This window comes from Lepus europaeus, chromosome 19 (assembly GCF_033115175.1).
Source record: "Lepus europaeus isolate LE1 chromosome 19, mLepTim1.pri, whole genome shotgun sequence".
NCBI lineage: Eukaryota > Metazoa > Chordata > Mammalia > Lagomorpha > Leporidae > Lepus > Lepus europaeus.
Window position 1 is genome coordinate 5,836,449 of NC_084845.1, and position 12,684 is coordinate 5,849,132.

The window sequence follows — 12,684 nt, forward strand, 5'->3', positions numbered from 1 at the left end:
ACCGGGACTAGAACCTGGTGTGCTGGCGCCGCAGGTGGAGGATTAGCCTATTCAACCGAGACGCCGGCCATGTCTTTCCTTCTGACCTCAGCTCGGGGGTCACCAAATTCCCCAGGTCGGCCGTGGCCCCAGGCCTTCCAGGGCAAAAGCCACCCTTTCTCTGGGACTCACCCAGCCGAGAACAGACTGAGACAGACCCACGCAGTCGACCCGAGAGCTCCCTTAGGTCCTAGTAGCAGTTGCCATTATTGATTTATTTTCCGTTTTATTCAAAAGGAGGAGGATTTAGCTGCCGACAATGTGTCTGCCTTGAATTACGAGGCCGGAAGGAGAGAGATGGAGGCCGGGGAGTGGCTGCTATGGCACACGTGCCTGGCGCAGGTACCGCACACACACCCGGTGCAGGTACCGCACACGCGCCCAGCACAGGTACCACACACACAGCACAGGTACCGCACGCACGCCCAGCCCAGATACCGCACATAGACCCCTGGGTCTGAAGGAGGAGGCTGGGGCTGGACCCCTGGGTCTGAGGGAGGAGGGCTGGAAGCTGGACCCCTGGGTCTGAGGGAAGAGGTACTGGGGGCCTGGACCCCTGGGTCTGATGGAGGAGGGGCTGAGGCTGGACCCCTGGGTCTGAGGGAGGAGGGGCTGGGGCTGGGCTCCTGGGTCTGAGGGAGGAGGCTGGGGCTGGATCTCTGTGTCTGAGAGAGGAGGGCTGGGGCTGGACCCCTGGGTCTGAGGGAGGAGGGCTGGGGCTGGACCCCTGGGTCTGAGGGAGGAGGCTGGGGCTGGATCTCTGGGTCTGAGGGAGGAGGGCTGGGGCTGGACCCCTGGGTCTGAGGGAGGAGGGTCTGGGGCTGGACCTGAAGTTTCCACTGTGACAGCAGGTGCCTGAGCTGGCTCTCCCGCTGCCGCCCTCTGGCACTGGGCAGGGGGTGAGCTCTGAGGAGGCCGAGTGTCACCTGCTGGGACCCTGGCCGGGGGCCCCAAGGTGTCAGCGACTCTGTGCAGGAGCGGGACCACAGATAGCCGGTGCTGACCTGCCGGCGACCAGCCCCAGCCAGCCAGGAGGCCGACTCCGGGGGAGGCATCGCACGGTGGGGCTCAGCTGCCCCTGGGCCTGCACCTGGGGGCAGCTGGTTCTCCAGGGCGGCGGGCGGGCCTGGGGCCTCCGGGGCAGGAGGCGGCGGGCGTCCCACACCGCCTGGGTTCAAGTCCAGGCTCCATCCTCCAGTGCACGCGCACCCCGGGAGGCGGCAGGGGGTGGCTGGCTGGTTAGGCACCTGCCGCCCCCGTGGGAGACCTGGATCGAGTTCCCAGCTCCTGGTTGTGGCCTGGCCTAGCCCTCGAGATGGATCCGCGGTATGGGAGCCCCCACCCAATAAAGCAAGTAATTAACGAAATAAAAGTTTAAAGAGGTTCTAGACAGCGCATTCGGCATCTCCGGAACAAGCCGGTGAGCTGCCAGTTCGCCTTGGCACTGTGTTCCAGGTCCCCGTCCCCCAAACCCAGCCCCCACGGGGACACCTCCCCCGCCACCCGCTCCTCTGGGCCCCTCCTCCAGGTCCCCTCCACTCAGAATGCCCCTCCCCGGTAGCCACGGCCACCATTCTGGTCTCCATTCCGCTGGCTCAGAGACCCCCAGGCAAAGGGAGAGCGAGGCCAGCCGGCACCCACTGAGCAATCATGGCCATGAATTTTCAGGAAGTGAGGAGGGCCTCCCGGGGGCAAGGGGTGGGGCTGGGAGGAGCTGGGCCCTGACCTCTGACCCCGCCCCCAGAACGTGACCCTGGCCATGGCGGTGTTCACCATCCTGGCCTCCATCTACTTCTTCAACAAGGTGAGCGGCTGGTGGGGCGGGGCGGGGGCTGGGTCCCGCTCTTCACGCCTCCTCCCTCAGACCCAGCCCTCGGCCTCCCTCTCCCCTCACTCAGGCTCAGCAGTGAGACGCCCAGGCCAAGCCCCGCCTCTGCCGGACCAGGACGCTGGCCTCTGACACCCAATAAATGTGACTGAACCAGCACGTATGGCTCCGCCCACCTCCTGCAGAGCTGTCCTGGGCCAGGCCAGGTCTGAGGGCGGAGGATGGGCCTGGGTCCCAGGTCTGAGGGAGGAGGGCTGGGGCTGGACCCCTGGGTCTGAGGGAGGAGGCTGGGGCTGGACCCCTGGGTCTGAGGGAGGAGGCTGGGGCTGGACCCCTGGGTCTGAGGGAGGAGGCTGGGGCTGGACCCCTGGGTCTGAGGGAGGAGGGCTGGGGCTGGACCCCTGGGTCTGAGGGAGGAGGCTGGGGCTGGACCCCTGGGTCTGAGGGAGGAGGAGCTGGGGCCTGGACCCCTGGGTCTGAGGGAGGAGGGCTGGGGCTGGACCCCTGGGTCTGAGGGAGGAGGGCTGGGGACCCAGACTTTCAGATTTGAAGCTAGGAGCCCAGCATCTTTTTGTTTGTTTTTTTAAGATTTATTTACTTGTTCGAGAGGCAGAGCTGCAGAGAGAGACAGAAAGGTCTTCCATCCACTGGTTCACTCCCCAGATGGCCACAATGGCTGGAGCTGGGCCAGGCCTCAGCTAAGAGCCAGGAGCTCCATCTGGGTCTCCCACATGGGTGCAGGGGCCCGAGCACTTGGGCATCTTCCACTGCTTTCCCAGGTGCATTAGCAGGGAGCTGGATTGGAAGCGGAGCAGCCGGGACCCGAACCGGCGCCCATATGGGATGCTGGCTGCGCCATGACGCTGGGCCTAGCAGCTGGGTTTTGGGGACAGGTAGGACTCTGTGGTAACTCAGGCATTCCACCTCTGGATGCAAGGGTTGGGGGAGAGGGGAGGAGCAGAGAGACTTGAGCCCCCCACCCCCACACCACGGTCACTGCCCCTTCCCGTGCGAGTGTGGACTCCCAGAGAGCCAGGCCGTTAGCACCTCCCGTGCCCCATGCGCCCCACACCCCCGCCCCCGGGGCAAATGCCTGGAGGACCCCCCCCCCAGCCTTGGGTTGGCGTTCATCGATTTCCTCATCCGGTTAGTATCCGCAAAGGCGGTTTCGGAACCGGGGACCGCCCGTGTTGGGTGTCCCAGGAGCAGCCTGGGTAATCCCAGTTCTGCACGGATCCCTCCCCGCGCGGGTTACTGTGGTGTAGGGGGTTCCAGCCCCAGAGGCAAACGTGTCCTGTAAGGAGGTTGCAGTTCCAGGTATGACCACGAAGCGGCGGTGTTGGACCACTTTTCCCAGCCGCGGGGTCAGCGCCGCAAACCAACCTCGGTTTCCGCAAAACCGCAATTTAATAACCCGGGCCGCGGGCGGCGGCACGTGGCGGGAGATCCCTGCTGCTTCCTCCTCGGCCGCCTGGGCCCTGACCCCCCTGGACCCTCCAGTCCTCTGACTGCCCTGCCCCTCCCTGCTCGCACACCCTCCCCCCAAAGCCCATGCCCTGGCTCCCCAGACCCCCAGGGCAGGAGTCCCAGGGTCTCCACCTTGTTCCCACGCCCCGCTGGCGTACCCGCGGCCACTGCAGCATCTCAGCTGCACCTCCCCTGCCCCGAGCGCCCTTCCCCCCTCACCTGTCCCCGCAGGTGTCTCCCGCCCCGCCCCACCCCCCGGGCTCCTGGTCCAGGGCCGGCCTCCCATCGGATGCCAGCTCCCCCTGGCATCACCGCAGGGGCTGCAAGGGACAGAGACCTGCAGGTCTCAGATGTGCCCGAGAGAAGACCGTGGGGGCTGAGGGGCAGCCGGTTCTCCGGGGGGGCGGGCACAGCCATCCCGGGGCCAGTGCCCTTTGGCATCGCCTTGGCCTTCCCGGTTGGCAAGCACCTTCCGGCTTCGGCGACGGCGTCCACAGTACGGGCAGCGGCCCGGGCTGTGTCCAGGACTTGGGGGATGGAGGGGAGGCAGGGAAGTGGAAAGGAGGCTTCGACCTGCGCCCACCGCCGCTCCGGCCCCTGCCCTGGTCCCTCCTCCCTCCTCCCTCCTCCCTCCTGGCCTCTGTCCGGCCCCCGTGAGGCTCAGAGGATTTTACTGTGCAACAGGGGCTGAGAGAGAGAGAGAGAGAGAGAGAGAGAGAGAGACCCTGGAAGTTCATGCAGTTAAGTGAGGGAGAGGGACAAAGCCACCAGCAGGTGCACATCCAGTCCCGCCCAACAACCTCCAGGGGAGGGGTCCCTGCCCCACCCCCACCCCAGTGTCCCACCTTGGGGACCTTTGTGTCTCACAATGTCCCCTCGGGCTTGCCCTGGACCTCTTCTGCCTGCCCACGTCCCAGAAGAAGAGAGGCTGGCCACAGGTGACCCCTGCCCCAATGCTGGCCACCTGGGTGCTCTCCCTACCGCCTGGGTGGCAGCTGAGGCCCCCTGGAGCCGGGGGGGGGGGGGTCTGGGGTTCTGGGGTCAGACCCCCTGCGGCCCCCAGCACAGCGCAAATCCCGACCTCTATAAGCACAGGCCCTGGGCAGGGTGAAGCCGCCACTGGCCACGCGCACCAGCACAGCGCCCTGCACCCGCCGCACCTGCCTGCCGCCCGCGGCTGGCGGGGCTGGGGAGGTGCGGGCGAGGCGGCGCTGACTGCTGTTTCCCGACTCTTGGTGACAGTCTGTCTGTCTCCCGGGCGCGGCCGCCTCCCCCGCAGCCCCCTCCCCCGCCCCCTGCCGCAGAGGCAGCGATTAGGGGCGTCACCTGTCGCTGCGGGGACGCGGGCGTCGCGCTGTGGGGTCCTGGGGCGCGCGGGAGCCTGGGCGGGGCGGAGACGTGCACCTGCTGTGTCCTCCATCGGAGCTGGACACAGGGCACGGACAGGAGGTGCGGGCTGCTGGACCCACAGGACAGGGAAGGGTCCGCCCTCGACCTGGACCACCAGCCCCTCCCCCGGGATGTCAGCCCCTCCCCCATGCAAGCCCCCCCCCCCCATGCCAGGGGGCCGGCGCTGTGGCCCAGTGGGGAAAGCCAACGCCTGCAGTCAGACATCTTATGTGGGTTCGGGTTCGAGACCCGGCTGCTCACTTCCGATCAGCTCCCTGCTGTGGCCTGGGAAAGCAGTAGAAGATGGCCCAAGTCCTTGGGCCCTGCACCCACAGGGCTCCTGGCTTCAGATCAGCTCAGCTCCGGCCATTGCGGCCATCTGGGGAGTGAACCAGCGGATGGAAGACCTCTCTCTCTCTGCTTCTCTGTAGCTCTGCCTTTCAAAAAATAAAATAAAGGTCAAGCTTGGTTTTTTTTTTTTTTAAGATTTATTTATTTGATATTCATAGTTATCGAAAGAGGGAGAGACAGAGAGAGACAGCTCTTCCATCTCCTGGGTCACTCCCCAAATGCCTGAATCAGCCAGGCTGGGTCGGGCTGAAGCTCACTAGAGGTCGCCCATATAGGTGGCAGGGCCCAAGCCCTGGGGCCACCCTCTGCTGCTTGCCCAGGCCACTAGCAGGGAGCAGGACCGAAGTGGAGCAGCCAGGACTCGAACCTGACAGAAGTGCTTCCCTGAGGCCGGGGAGAGAAGAGGATCGTGAGCTAACACAGACAGGATTTTTTTTTCCTTTAAGAAAATGTCCTAAAACTGGCTGGGCATGGATGGTCGCAGACCAAAACCACCGGTGTGCAGAACGGAAATGGCTGAGCCATGTCCCTCGTGAGACAACAGAGCTATGACGAGCACGCAGGTGCAGGGCCCAAGGACCTGGGCCATCCTCCACTGCCTTCCCAGGCCACAGCAGAGAGCTGGCTCGGAGGTGGAGCAGCCGGGACTCGAACCGGCGCCCACACGGGATGCCGGCCCTGCAGACGGCGGCTTCACCGGCTACCCCACAGCGCCGCCCGTTGTTCAGGCTTTGTTGTAGCGGTTTTGCTGTTGGGTTCTTGGGCTGTGCTAGCGTGTGCGGCTCTCTCGGGCCCTTCGAGGCTTCCTGCTTCTCCTTTATTTTCCTTTTCCCGCAAAGCCCTCGCCGGGACTCGCGCCGGGTGCTCGGTGAAGGAACCGGGAGCAAGGCCGGTAAGGCCGCCCCACCCCACCCCACCCCGCGGCGCCCCCAGACGTCTGCGTCCGGAAGTGACGAAAGCCCACCCCCCAGTTTGTGAGGTGTTTTCATTTTTTAATCATAAATAAATGTAAAAAATCATAATATTACTTTTCTGCATGAATTAAAATCATCATCCCGGGGCCGGCGCTGTGGCCTAGCAGGTAAAGCCGCCGCCTGCAGTGCCAGCAGCCCATATGGGCACCGGTTCGAGTCCCGGCTGCTCCACTTCCGATCCCGCTCCCTACTATGGCCTGGGAAAGCAGTAGAAGACGGCCCAGGTCCTTGGGCCCCTGCACCCATGTGGGAGACTGGGAAGAAGCTCCTGGCTTCGGATCCTTGTGGCCATCTGGGGAGTGAACCGGAGGATGGAAGACCTCGCTCTCTCTCTACCTCTCTGTGACTCTACCTTTCAAATAAATAAACCTTTAAAAAGAATCATCACCCCCTCTTTCCTGGCCTGTTAATAGGATGCATTCTACTGAAAGAACCATTTTTTATAAACATTTTGGGGGCCGGTGCTGTGGCGCAGCAGGTTAAGCCTCTGCCTGTAACGTCAGCATCCCACCTGGGCGCCGGTTCGAGTCCCGGCTGCTCCACCTGCCTGGGACAGCAGCTGCACCCACGTAGGGACCGGGACGGCCCGGCTGGGCCGCGGCACAGATCTGGGGAGTGAGCCCGCACACTGACATCTCACGTTTTAGACGGTGGGTGTGGGCGCTGGCTCCTGCAGCCACATCAGACTAACGCGGTTCAATCCCCGGCCTTGGCTCCAGCCTCCAGCTCTCGGACTCGACGCCGCCGAGCACCGGCGACCACCACGCACACAGGAGACCCAGACGGAGCACCCAGGGCCCCGGCCCCAGCCCCTGCCTTTGCAGGGGAACTCGTTCTAACAAAGAACATTTTAGGGGCCGGCGCCGCGACTCACTAGGCTAATCCTCCACTGCGGCGCTGGCACCCCGGGTTCTAGTCCTGGTCGGGGCGCCGGATTCTGTCCCGGTTGCTCCTCTTCCAGGCCAGCTCTCTGCTGTGGCCCGGGAAGGCAGTGGAGGATGGCCCAAGTGCTTGGGCCCTGCACCCCATGGGAGACCAGCAGGACGCACCTGGCTCCTGGCTGCCAGCCCTAGCAGCCATTTGGGGGGTGAACCAACGGCAAAGGAAGACCTTTCTCTCTCTCTGTCAAATAAAAAAAAAAAATTAACTTTCCTTTAATAAAGAGTAACTATGACCTACCCAAGGGAAGTCACATGTGTTTTGAAAAACTTGTGGGAAAGATGGAGAAATGTTAGGTCACGTGGCTTTGGATTTTTCTACCCACGCGCGTGTGAACAGACTACACTTCCCAATGTACCTCGGGGCCAGGCTGGGGGGAGGGATCTCAGCTCTGATTGGATACTGCCAAAGGCGTGGTCCTCCGCCTCGCTGGGAAATGTATGCGAACTTCACTGCGGGAGGAGGGGGCGGAGCCTGCCCCGGGGACTGGCGTCAGACACCCAGTGGCTGCTGGGAAATGTAGTCCTGCCGCCTGGTCTTCTGGGACTTGTGGTCTTGCACACGGGTGCGGCCCACCCGGGTCTTTCTTGCTCCTCTGTCATCATCTCAAGCTTCACGCCCTGCCCCCTTAACAAATCCACCCCAAGCAACTCCTGAGGTCCCCCGGGGTTCGTGCTTCTGGGCTGGCGAATGTGCAAGCGCTCCGGGGAAGACAGGAAAAGAGCATCGGCTGGCAGACCGGCCGGAGGCCTGGCGGGCTTCCTGGAAGAAGCGGCGGGTCAGCCTCGAACACAGGCGCGTACAGGCGCGCTACTCCGAGGCAGGCACGGTCTCCACTTCCAACCCGGGCTGGTATGGCGGCCCCAGCCCCCGCAGGGAGCTAGGAGGCTGGCCAGGCAGCACACAGGCAGTGATGCTCAGAGCCCCAGACAGGGCAGAGCTCGGATCCCACGAGCCGGGGACGCGGGGGACACACCCGTGCTGCCCAGCCGCTGGCCCCTGGCCTGGCCGGTTAGGGCTGGGGCAGGAACGGGGCCACCATGTGGGGACCCCGAGGGAGGCGGTGAGGTTCGGGGCAATTCTTCGAAGGGGGCGCTCACCCCGCAGAGAAGGGAGAGGACAAAACCCAGTGCAGGAGGGGGGAAAGGTGAGGGCGAGGTCCACTCCGGAGTGGGGCCGGAGTACCGAGGGGGTCACGGGGCCGCAGCAGGTGCCCGGCGCGCCCACACCGGAGATGGGCTTAGAACCAGGAGGCGGTGGTGTAACCTGGCCGCTGCCCGCCCCCCCAAACTGAAGCTGAGAGAGGCGAGGGACTGGAGCGAGGTCCACTGACGGATGCCCTTCTGACCCCAGCGGCTGGTGGGGTGGGGCGGGCTGTCTTTTGGGGGACCCCCTAGGCTGCTGGTGCCCCGGCTGAGGGAGGGGGAGAGGCAGCCCCGTTAGGACAGACAGGGGTCCCGGTCACGCTGCTGACCGGCGGCGGCCCCTCCCTCCAGCCCTGCCGCACTTGCTGGGGGCCAGGCCGGGGCGGGTCCTTAGGGTGTCAAGGCCCGCATGCCCTGCAGGCGATGGAGGGGAACAGCAGAGCCAGAGCTGGGGCCCGGGGTCCCCGAGGCCGCGGGGCGGGGTGCGCTCCCCAACTCGCCCGGGGTCCCCCAGGTCGGGGGCGGCGCGCGCTCCCCAACTCGCCCGGGGTCCCCGAGGCCAGGGGAGGGGCGTGCGCTCCCCAACAGCCTGGGGTCCCCGAGGCCGGGGGGGGGGGCGTGCGCTCCCCAACTCGCCCGGGGTCCCCGAGGCCGGGGGGGGGCGTTCGCTCCCCAACTCACCCGGGGTCCCCGAGGCCGGGGGGGGGGCGTGCGCTCCCCAACTCGCCCGGGGTCCCCGAGGCCGGGGGGGTTCCCCAACTCACCCGGGGTCCCCGAGGCCGGGGGGGGGGCGTGCGCTCCCCAACTCGCCCGGGGTCCCCGAGGCCGGGGAGGGGGGTGCGCTCCCCAACTCACCCGGGGTCCCCGAGGCCGGGGGGGGGCGTGCGCTCCCCAACACGCCTGGGGTCCCCGAGGCCGGGGGTCGGCGTGCGCTCCCCAACTCGCCCGGGGTCCCCGAGGCCGGGGGCAGCGCGCGCTCCCCAACACGTGGAGCCCCCGATCGCGGTGCCCGGGACAGGGAGTCTTCCAGCGCCCGCCAGCAGGTGCCACACGGTTTTATTGGAGCCGGCCTCGCGTCGTGCCCGAGGGGCCTGGGACCCGCCCGACCCGGCCCGGGCGCCCCGCTAGAAGCGGAACTCGCAGACGTAGTAGAGGCGCCGCTCGCAGTCGTGGTCCCACCAGGAGCCGTCGTCCGAGGCCTGCGCCACGCAGTTCTCCAGCGCGCCGCCGTTGGGCTGGTCCGGGCTGAGCGGGTGCGGCGCGGGGCTGGCCCGCGAGCCGGGCTCCGGGCTGGGCGCGCGGTGCCAGGCGAAGAAGGACACGCGCTGGCCGTTCTCGAAGAGGTAGAGGCCCTCGGCGCGCCGGTCGTGCACGCCCAGCCACACCGGCCAGTTGTACGGGGCGAGCGCCGCGCGCAGGTAGCGGGTGAGCGCGTCCATCTGCTGCCGGTCGGCCGGCTGCGCCAGGGTTCCGCCCCGAGCCACGCAGCGCGCCTGCGCCGCCGCCTGGGCCTCGAAGTCGCGCGAGAGCAGGAAGCACTTGTGGCCCAGGCGCAGCCCCTTCAGGCAGCCTGTGGGCGGGGAAGGAGGCGGGATCGGAGCGCTCGAGGGGGCGGGGAGAGGGCGGGGCCGAGGCGCTGGGGCGTGGGGAGGCGGGGCCGAGGCTTCCGCGGGACGGGCTGGGCGCAGCCTGGGGCAACCAGGCAGGGAGTCTGGGCCCCCTGAGGGGCGTGGCCAGATGGCGGGGGCGGGGCTGTGGGGCGTGGCGCGGGCAGGCGGGCACCGCCCCTTCTGCCAGCACACCCGAATGCCCCCCCCTCCGCCCGGGGACCTTTCCCCGCTCGGGCACCCCGTGTCCCCACCTCCCGCCTGGCCAGGGTCGCTGCACTTCCCCCGACGCGAGCGGGCGGACCCACCTTCCAGGCGGCCGTGCTCGCGCTCGGCGCGACCCTGCGCCTGCTGCAGGGCGTGCACGGCCTCGTCGGTGTCGCCCGCCGCCTTCCGCAGCTGCCGCAGCCCCTGGGTCAGCTCGACCACGCGGGTGTCCAGCGCGTGCAGACGGACGTGCAACTGGTGCAGGCCTGCGTCCAGGCCGGCCAGGCGGCCCACTGTGGATGGACAGGGCGTGCCGCTGGAGAGGGGCCTGGGGTGGGGGGCGGGGGACCGGGACCCCGGGAGAGTGGAGGTCCGGCGGCCCGGGTTCTGGGGAGGCAAGGCCGGGGGCTGGGAGGTGGGCCATGGAGCTGGTTACTCACAGATGTAAGTGACCGTGTCCTCCGGGGTGGGCGAGGGGCTGGGGCTGGGGCTGGGGCTGGGGTCCGGAGCCAGTGTTGCCTCCTCTTCCTTGTCCTCCACCTGGTCGTCTTCAGGCCCCCAGACCCCTTCGCCTGCAGGGATTCCGGGGGGATCCTCGTCCCCCGTGGCAGCAGGCAACCCCAGAGCCTCTTGCAAATGCTGGGGCAGGGGAGGAGCGCTCAGGGCCAACCCGTCCTCCCCAGCTGCCCCCTCCTCCCCCCTCCAGCCCCCAGTTCACTCTCTGAAGCCGAGTCCTTTCTAGGAACCCCCACCCCACCCCTGCAGACTCTCACCCTGACCCCAGCACTCCCCGCCCTTTTCCCAACCCTATGTCTCCCTCCACGCTCACCTTGAGCATCAGGGCCTCTCTCTGTCGCTCCTCCTCCTGGGCCCCACCCCAGCCTCCTTCCCACTCCCTCTCAGCTCCTCGAGCCCCCTGGCCAAGGGCCAAGAGCTGGGGGACCACCAGGGCCCCAAAGAGCCAGGCCGCCTGCATCGGGCTGGGCTCTCAGCACCCAAGGGCGCAGGGAAGCAGGGTGGGGGTGCCTCTGGGGACCACCGAGTGCCCCGGCCCCCGCCTCTCCAGCGTCTCCTGCCCGGCTCCCGCGACTCCCAGACTGCCGGCTCTGTTGGTCTCGGCTCCTGTGTGTGTGTGTGTCTCCCCGCCCTCTTGGCTCCCACGAGGCCCTGCCTCTGTGGCCGGAAACCTCCAACGTTCCAAAGCCTGGATCCCGCCTCGGGTCTCCCCCCACGCCCTCCAGAGCTCGCTTCCGCCTGCTCTTTCCCTCTGCCCGGGAGCAGGAAGGGCCGCGGCCAGTTCTCCAAGGGACCTCAGCGGGTGCAGCTCCAGCCTCGGCCCAGGAACCCCTGGGGACCCACAGGGCAATGGGGGGACACTGGGGTTGGCCCTCTCTCCTTCCCCCTTCCCGGCCATTCCTGGGGTGGGGGGGAGACCACAGGGTCTCCCTAGGTTGCTATTATCCTGTGGCCACCGGCGCCCACACCCCCTGCACTGGTCTCAGACTGCCGGGACGGCCGGCCCCTGCCCTCCAAGCCCTGGGCGGCGACGAGAGCGGGTGCGTGTGCGTTTCTGGGGGTGCACGTGACGGGCACGCGTGTGGCTGTGTGGGTGTCCCTGGAAGGTGGGGCTCTGCGGGTTGCTGGCCACACTTTGCTGGAGGCCTCTGCAGGCTGGGCCATGCTGGGGACCCAGACGCTCAGAGCAAGCAGAGGGGCCGGCAGTGGGCCAGGGGGAGGGGCTGGCAGGCAGTGGTGGGGGGAGCCGCCGGGAGCTGGACAGGCGTCGGGCCCAGCCTGGACCACTGCAGCAGCCTCCTCCCTGCCCTCCCTCTTCACGCCCGAGCCCCTCCTGCCGCAGCAGGAGCAATCCTTCCAAACCATAAATCAGATCCCATCACCCCCCACTCCCCGGCTCCCCCACCTTCCCATCACAAGCAGGAGGGGAGCCAGACTGCTCCAGTCGGCTGCCGACCTCCGCACGGCCGACCTGCGGGGGCTGGGCACCCTCACGCCAGGACGCGGCTCCCCTCGCCCCCCCACCCCGGCTCTCTGTGCTGGCTTCTCTGCCATTCTCCGCCTCAAAGCCTTGGCCCCCAGCCTTTTATTCCTTCTAGAAAGTTCTCCCCCTCCCCCTCCCCCCATCACCTGGTTTAAGAGGATTTCATTCCACAAGTTACTCCCTCTCTCTATATATATATATTTAATTTTTAAAGATTTATTTTATTTGAAAGGATGAGTGACAGAGGAAAGGAGAGACAACGAAACTGTTCTTCCATCCACTCCCGAAATGGCCACAAAGGCCGGGCTGCCAGGAGCCGGGCTCTCCGTCCGGCTCTCCCACAGGGCTGGCAGGGGCCAAGCACTTGGGCCAGCGTCATCTGCCCTCCCAGGCGCCTTCGCAGGGAGCTGGCATGGAGGCAGAGCCACCAGGACTCCAGCCAGTGCCTCACAGTGTGGAAGCCGGCCTCACGGGCTGCAGCTTCACCCACAGCCCCGGCGAGGTACCGGATTCAAATGCCCCGTTTTATTTTTGCCATCGCCAAGACTGGCACCATCTTATTCATTACCATCTTCCTGCCGCCAGTAAAGACAGGAAGTCTTTATTTATTTTTTTTCCCCAAGATTTGTAAATTTATTTGAAAGGCAAAGTTAGAGAGAGAGGGAGAGGTCTTCCATCCACTGGTTCACTCCCCAGATGGCTAGGGCAGGGCCAGGCCCACGCCAGGAGCCTGGAGCTC

The 12,684-nt window shown here is 66.5% G+C and overlaps 1 protein-coding gene across 1 annotated transcript; it reads right to left on the minus strand.

Moving 5' to 3' along the window:
- Positions 1-9,171: 9,171 nt before the first annotated feature.
- On the minus strand, positions 9,172-11,139 carry CLEC11A (C-type lectin domain containing 11A). The gene is made up of 4 exons (XM_062176763.1): positions 10,776-11,139; positions 10,387-10,585; positions 10,048-10,239; positions 9,172-9,702 (listed from the first exon to the last, which is right to left on the minus strand). Exons 1-4 carry the CDS (start codon positions 10,920-10,922, stop codon positions 9,257-9,259), a joined length of 984 nt encoding a protein of 327 aa, XP_062032747.1. The 5' UTR covers positions 10,923-11,139; the 3' UTR covers positions 9,172-9,256.
- Between the last annotated feature and the right edge of the window lie 1,545 nt (positions 11,140-12,684).

What these genes read in the sequence shown, in the direction of transcription:
- CLEC11A (XM_062176763.1), bottom strand. Translation starts at nt 10,922, where the DNA reads ATGCAGGCGGCCTGGCTCTTTGGGGCCCTGGTGGTCCCCCAGCTCTTG. An exon ending in GAGAGGCCCTGATGCTCAAG is followed by an intron (nt 10,586 to 10,775) that starts GTGAGCGTGGAG and finishes CCCCTGCCCCAG; the next exon opens with CATTTGCAAGAGGCTCTGGG. An exon ending in GGACACGGTCACTTACATCT is followed by an intron (nt 10,240 to 10,386) that starts GTGAGTAACCAG and finishes GTCCATCCACAG; the next exon opens with TGGGCCGCCTGGCCGGCCTG.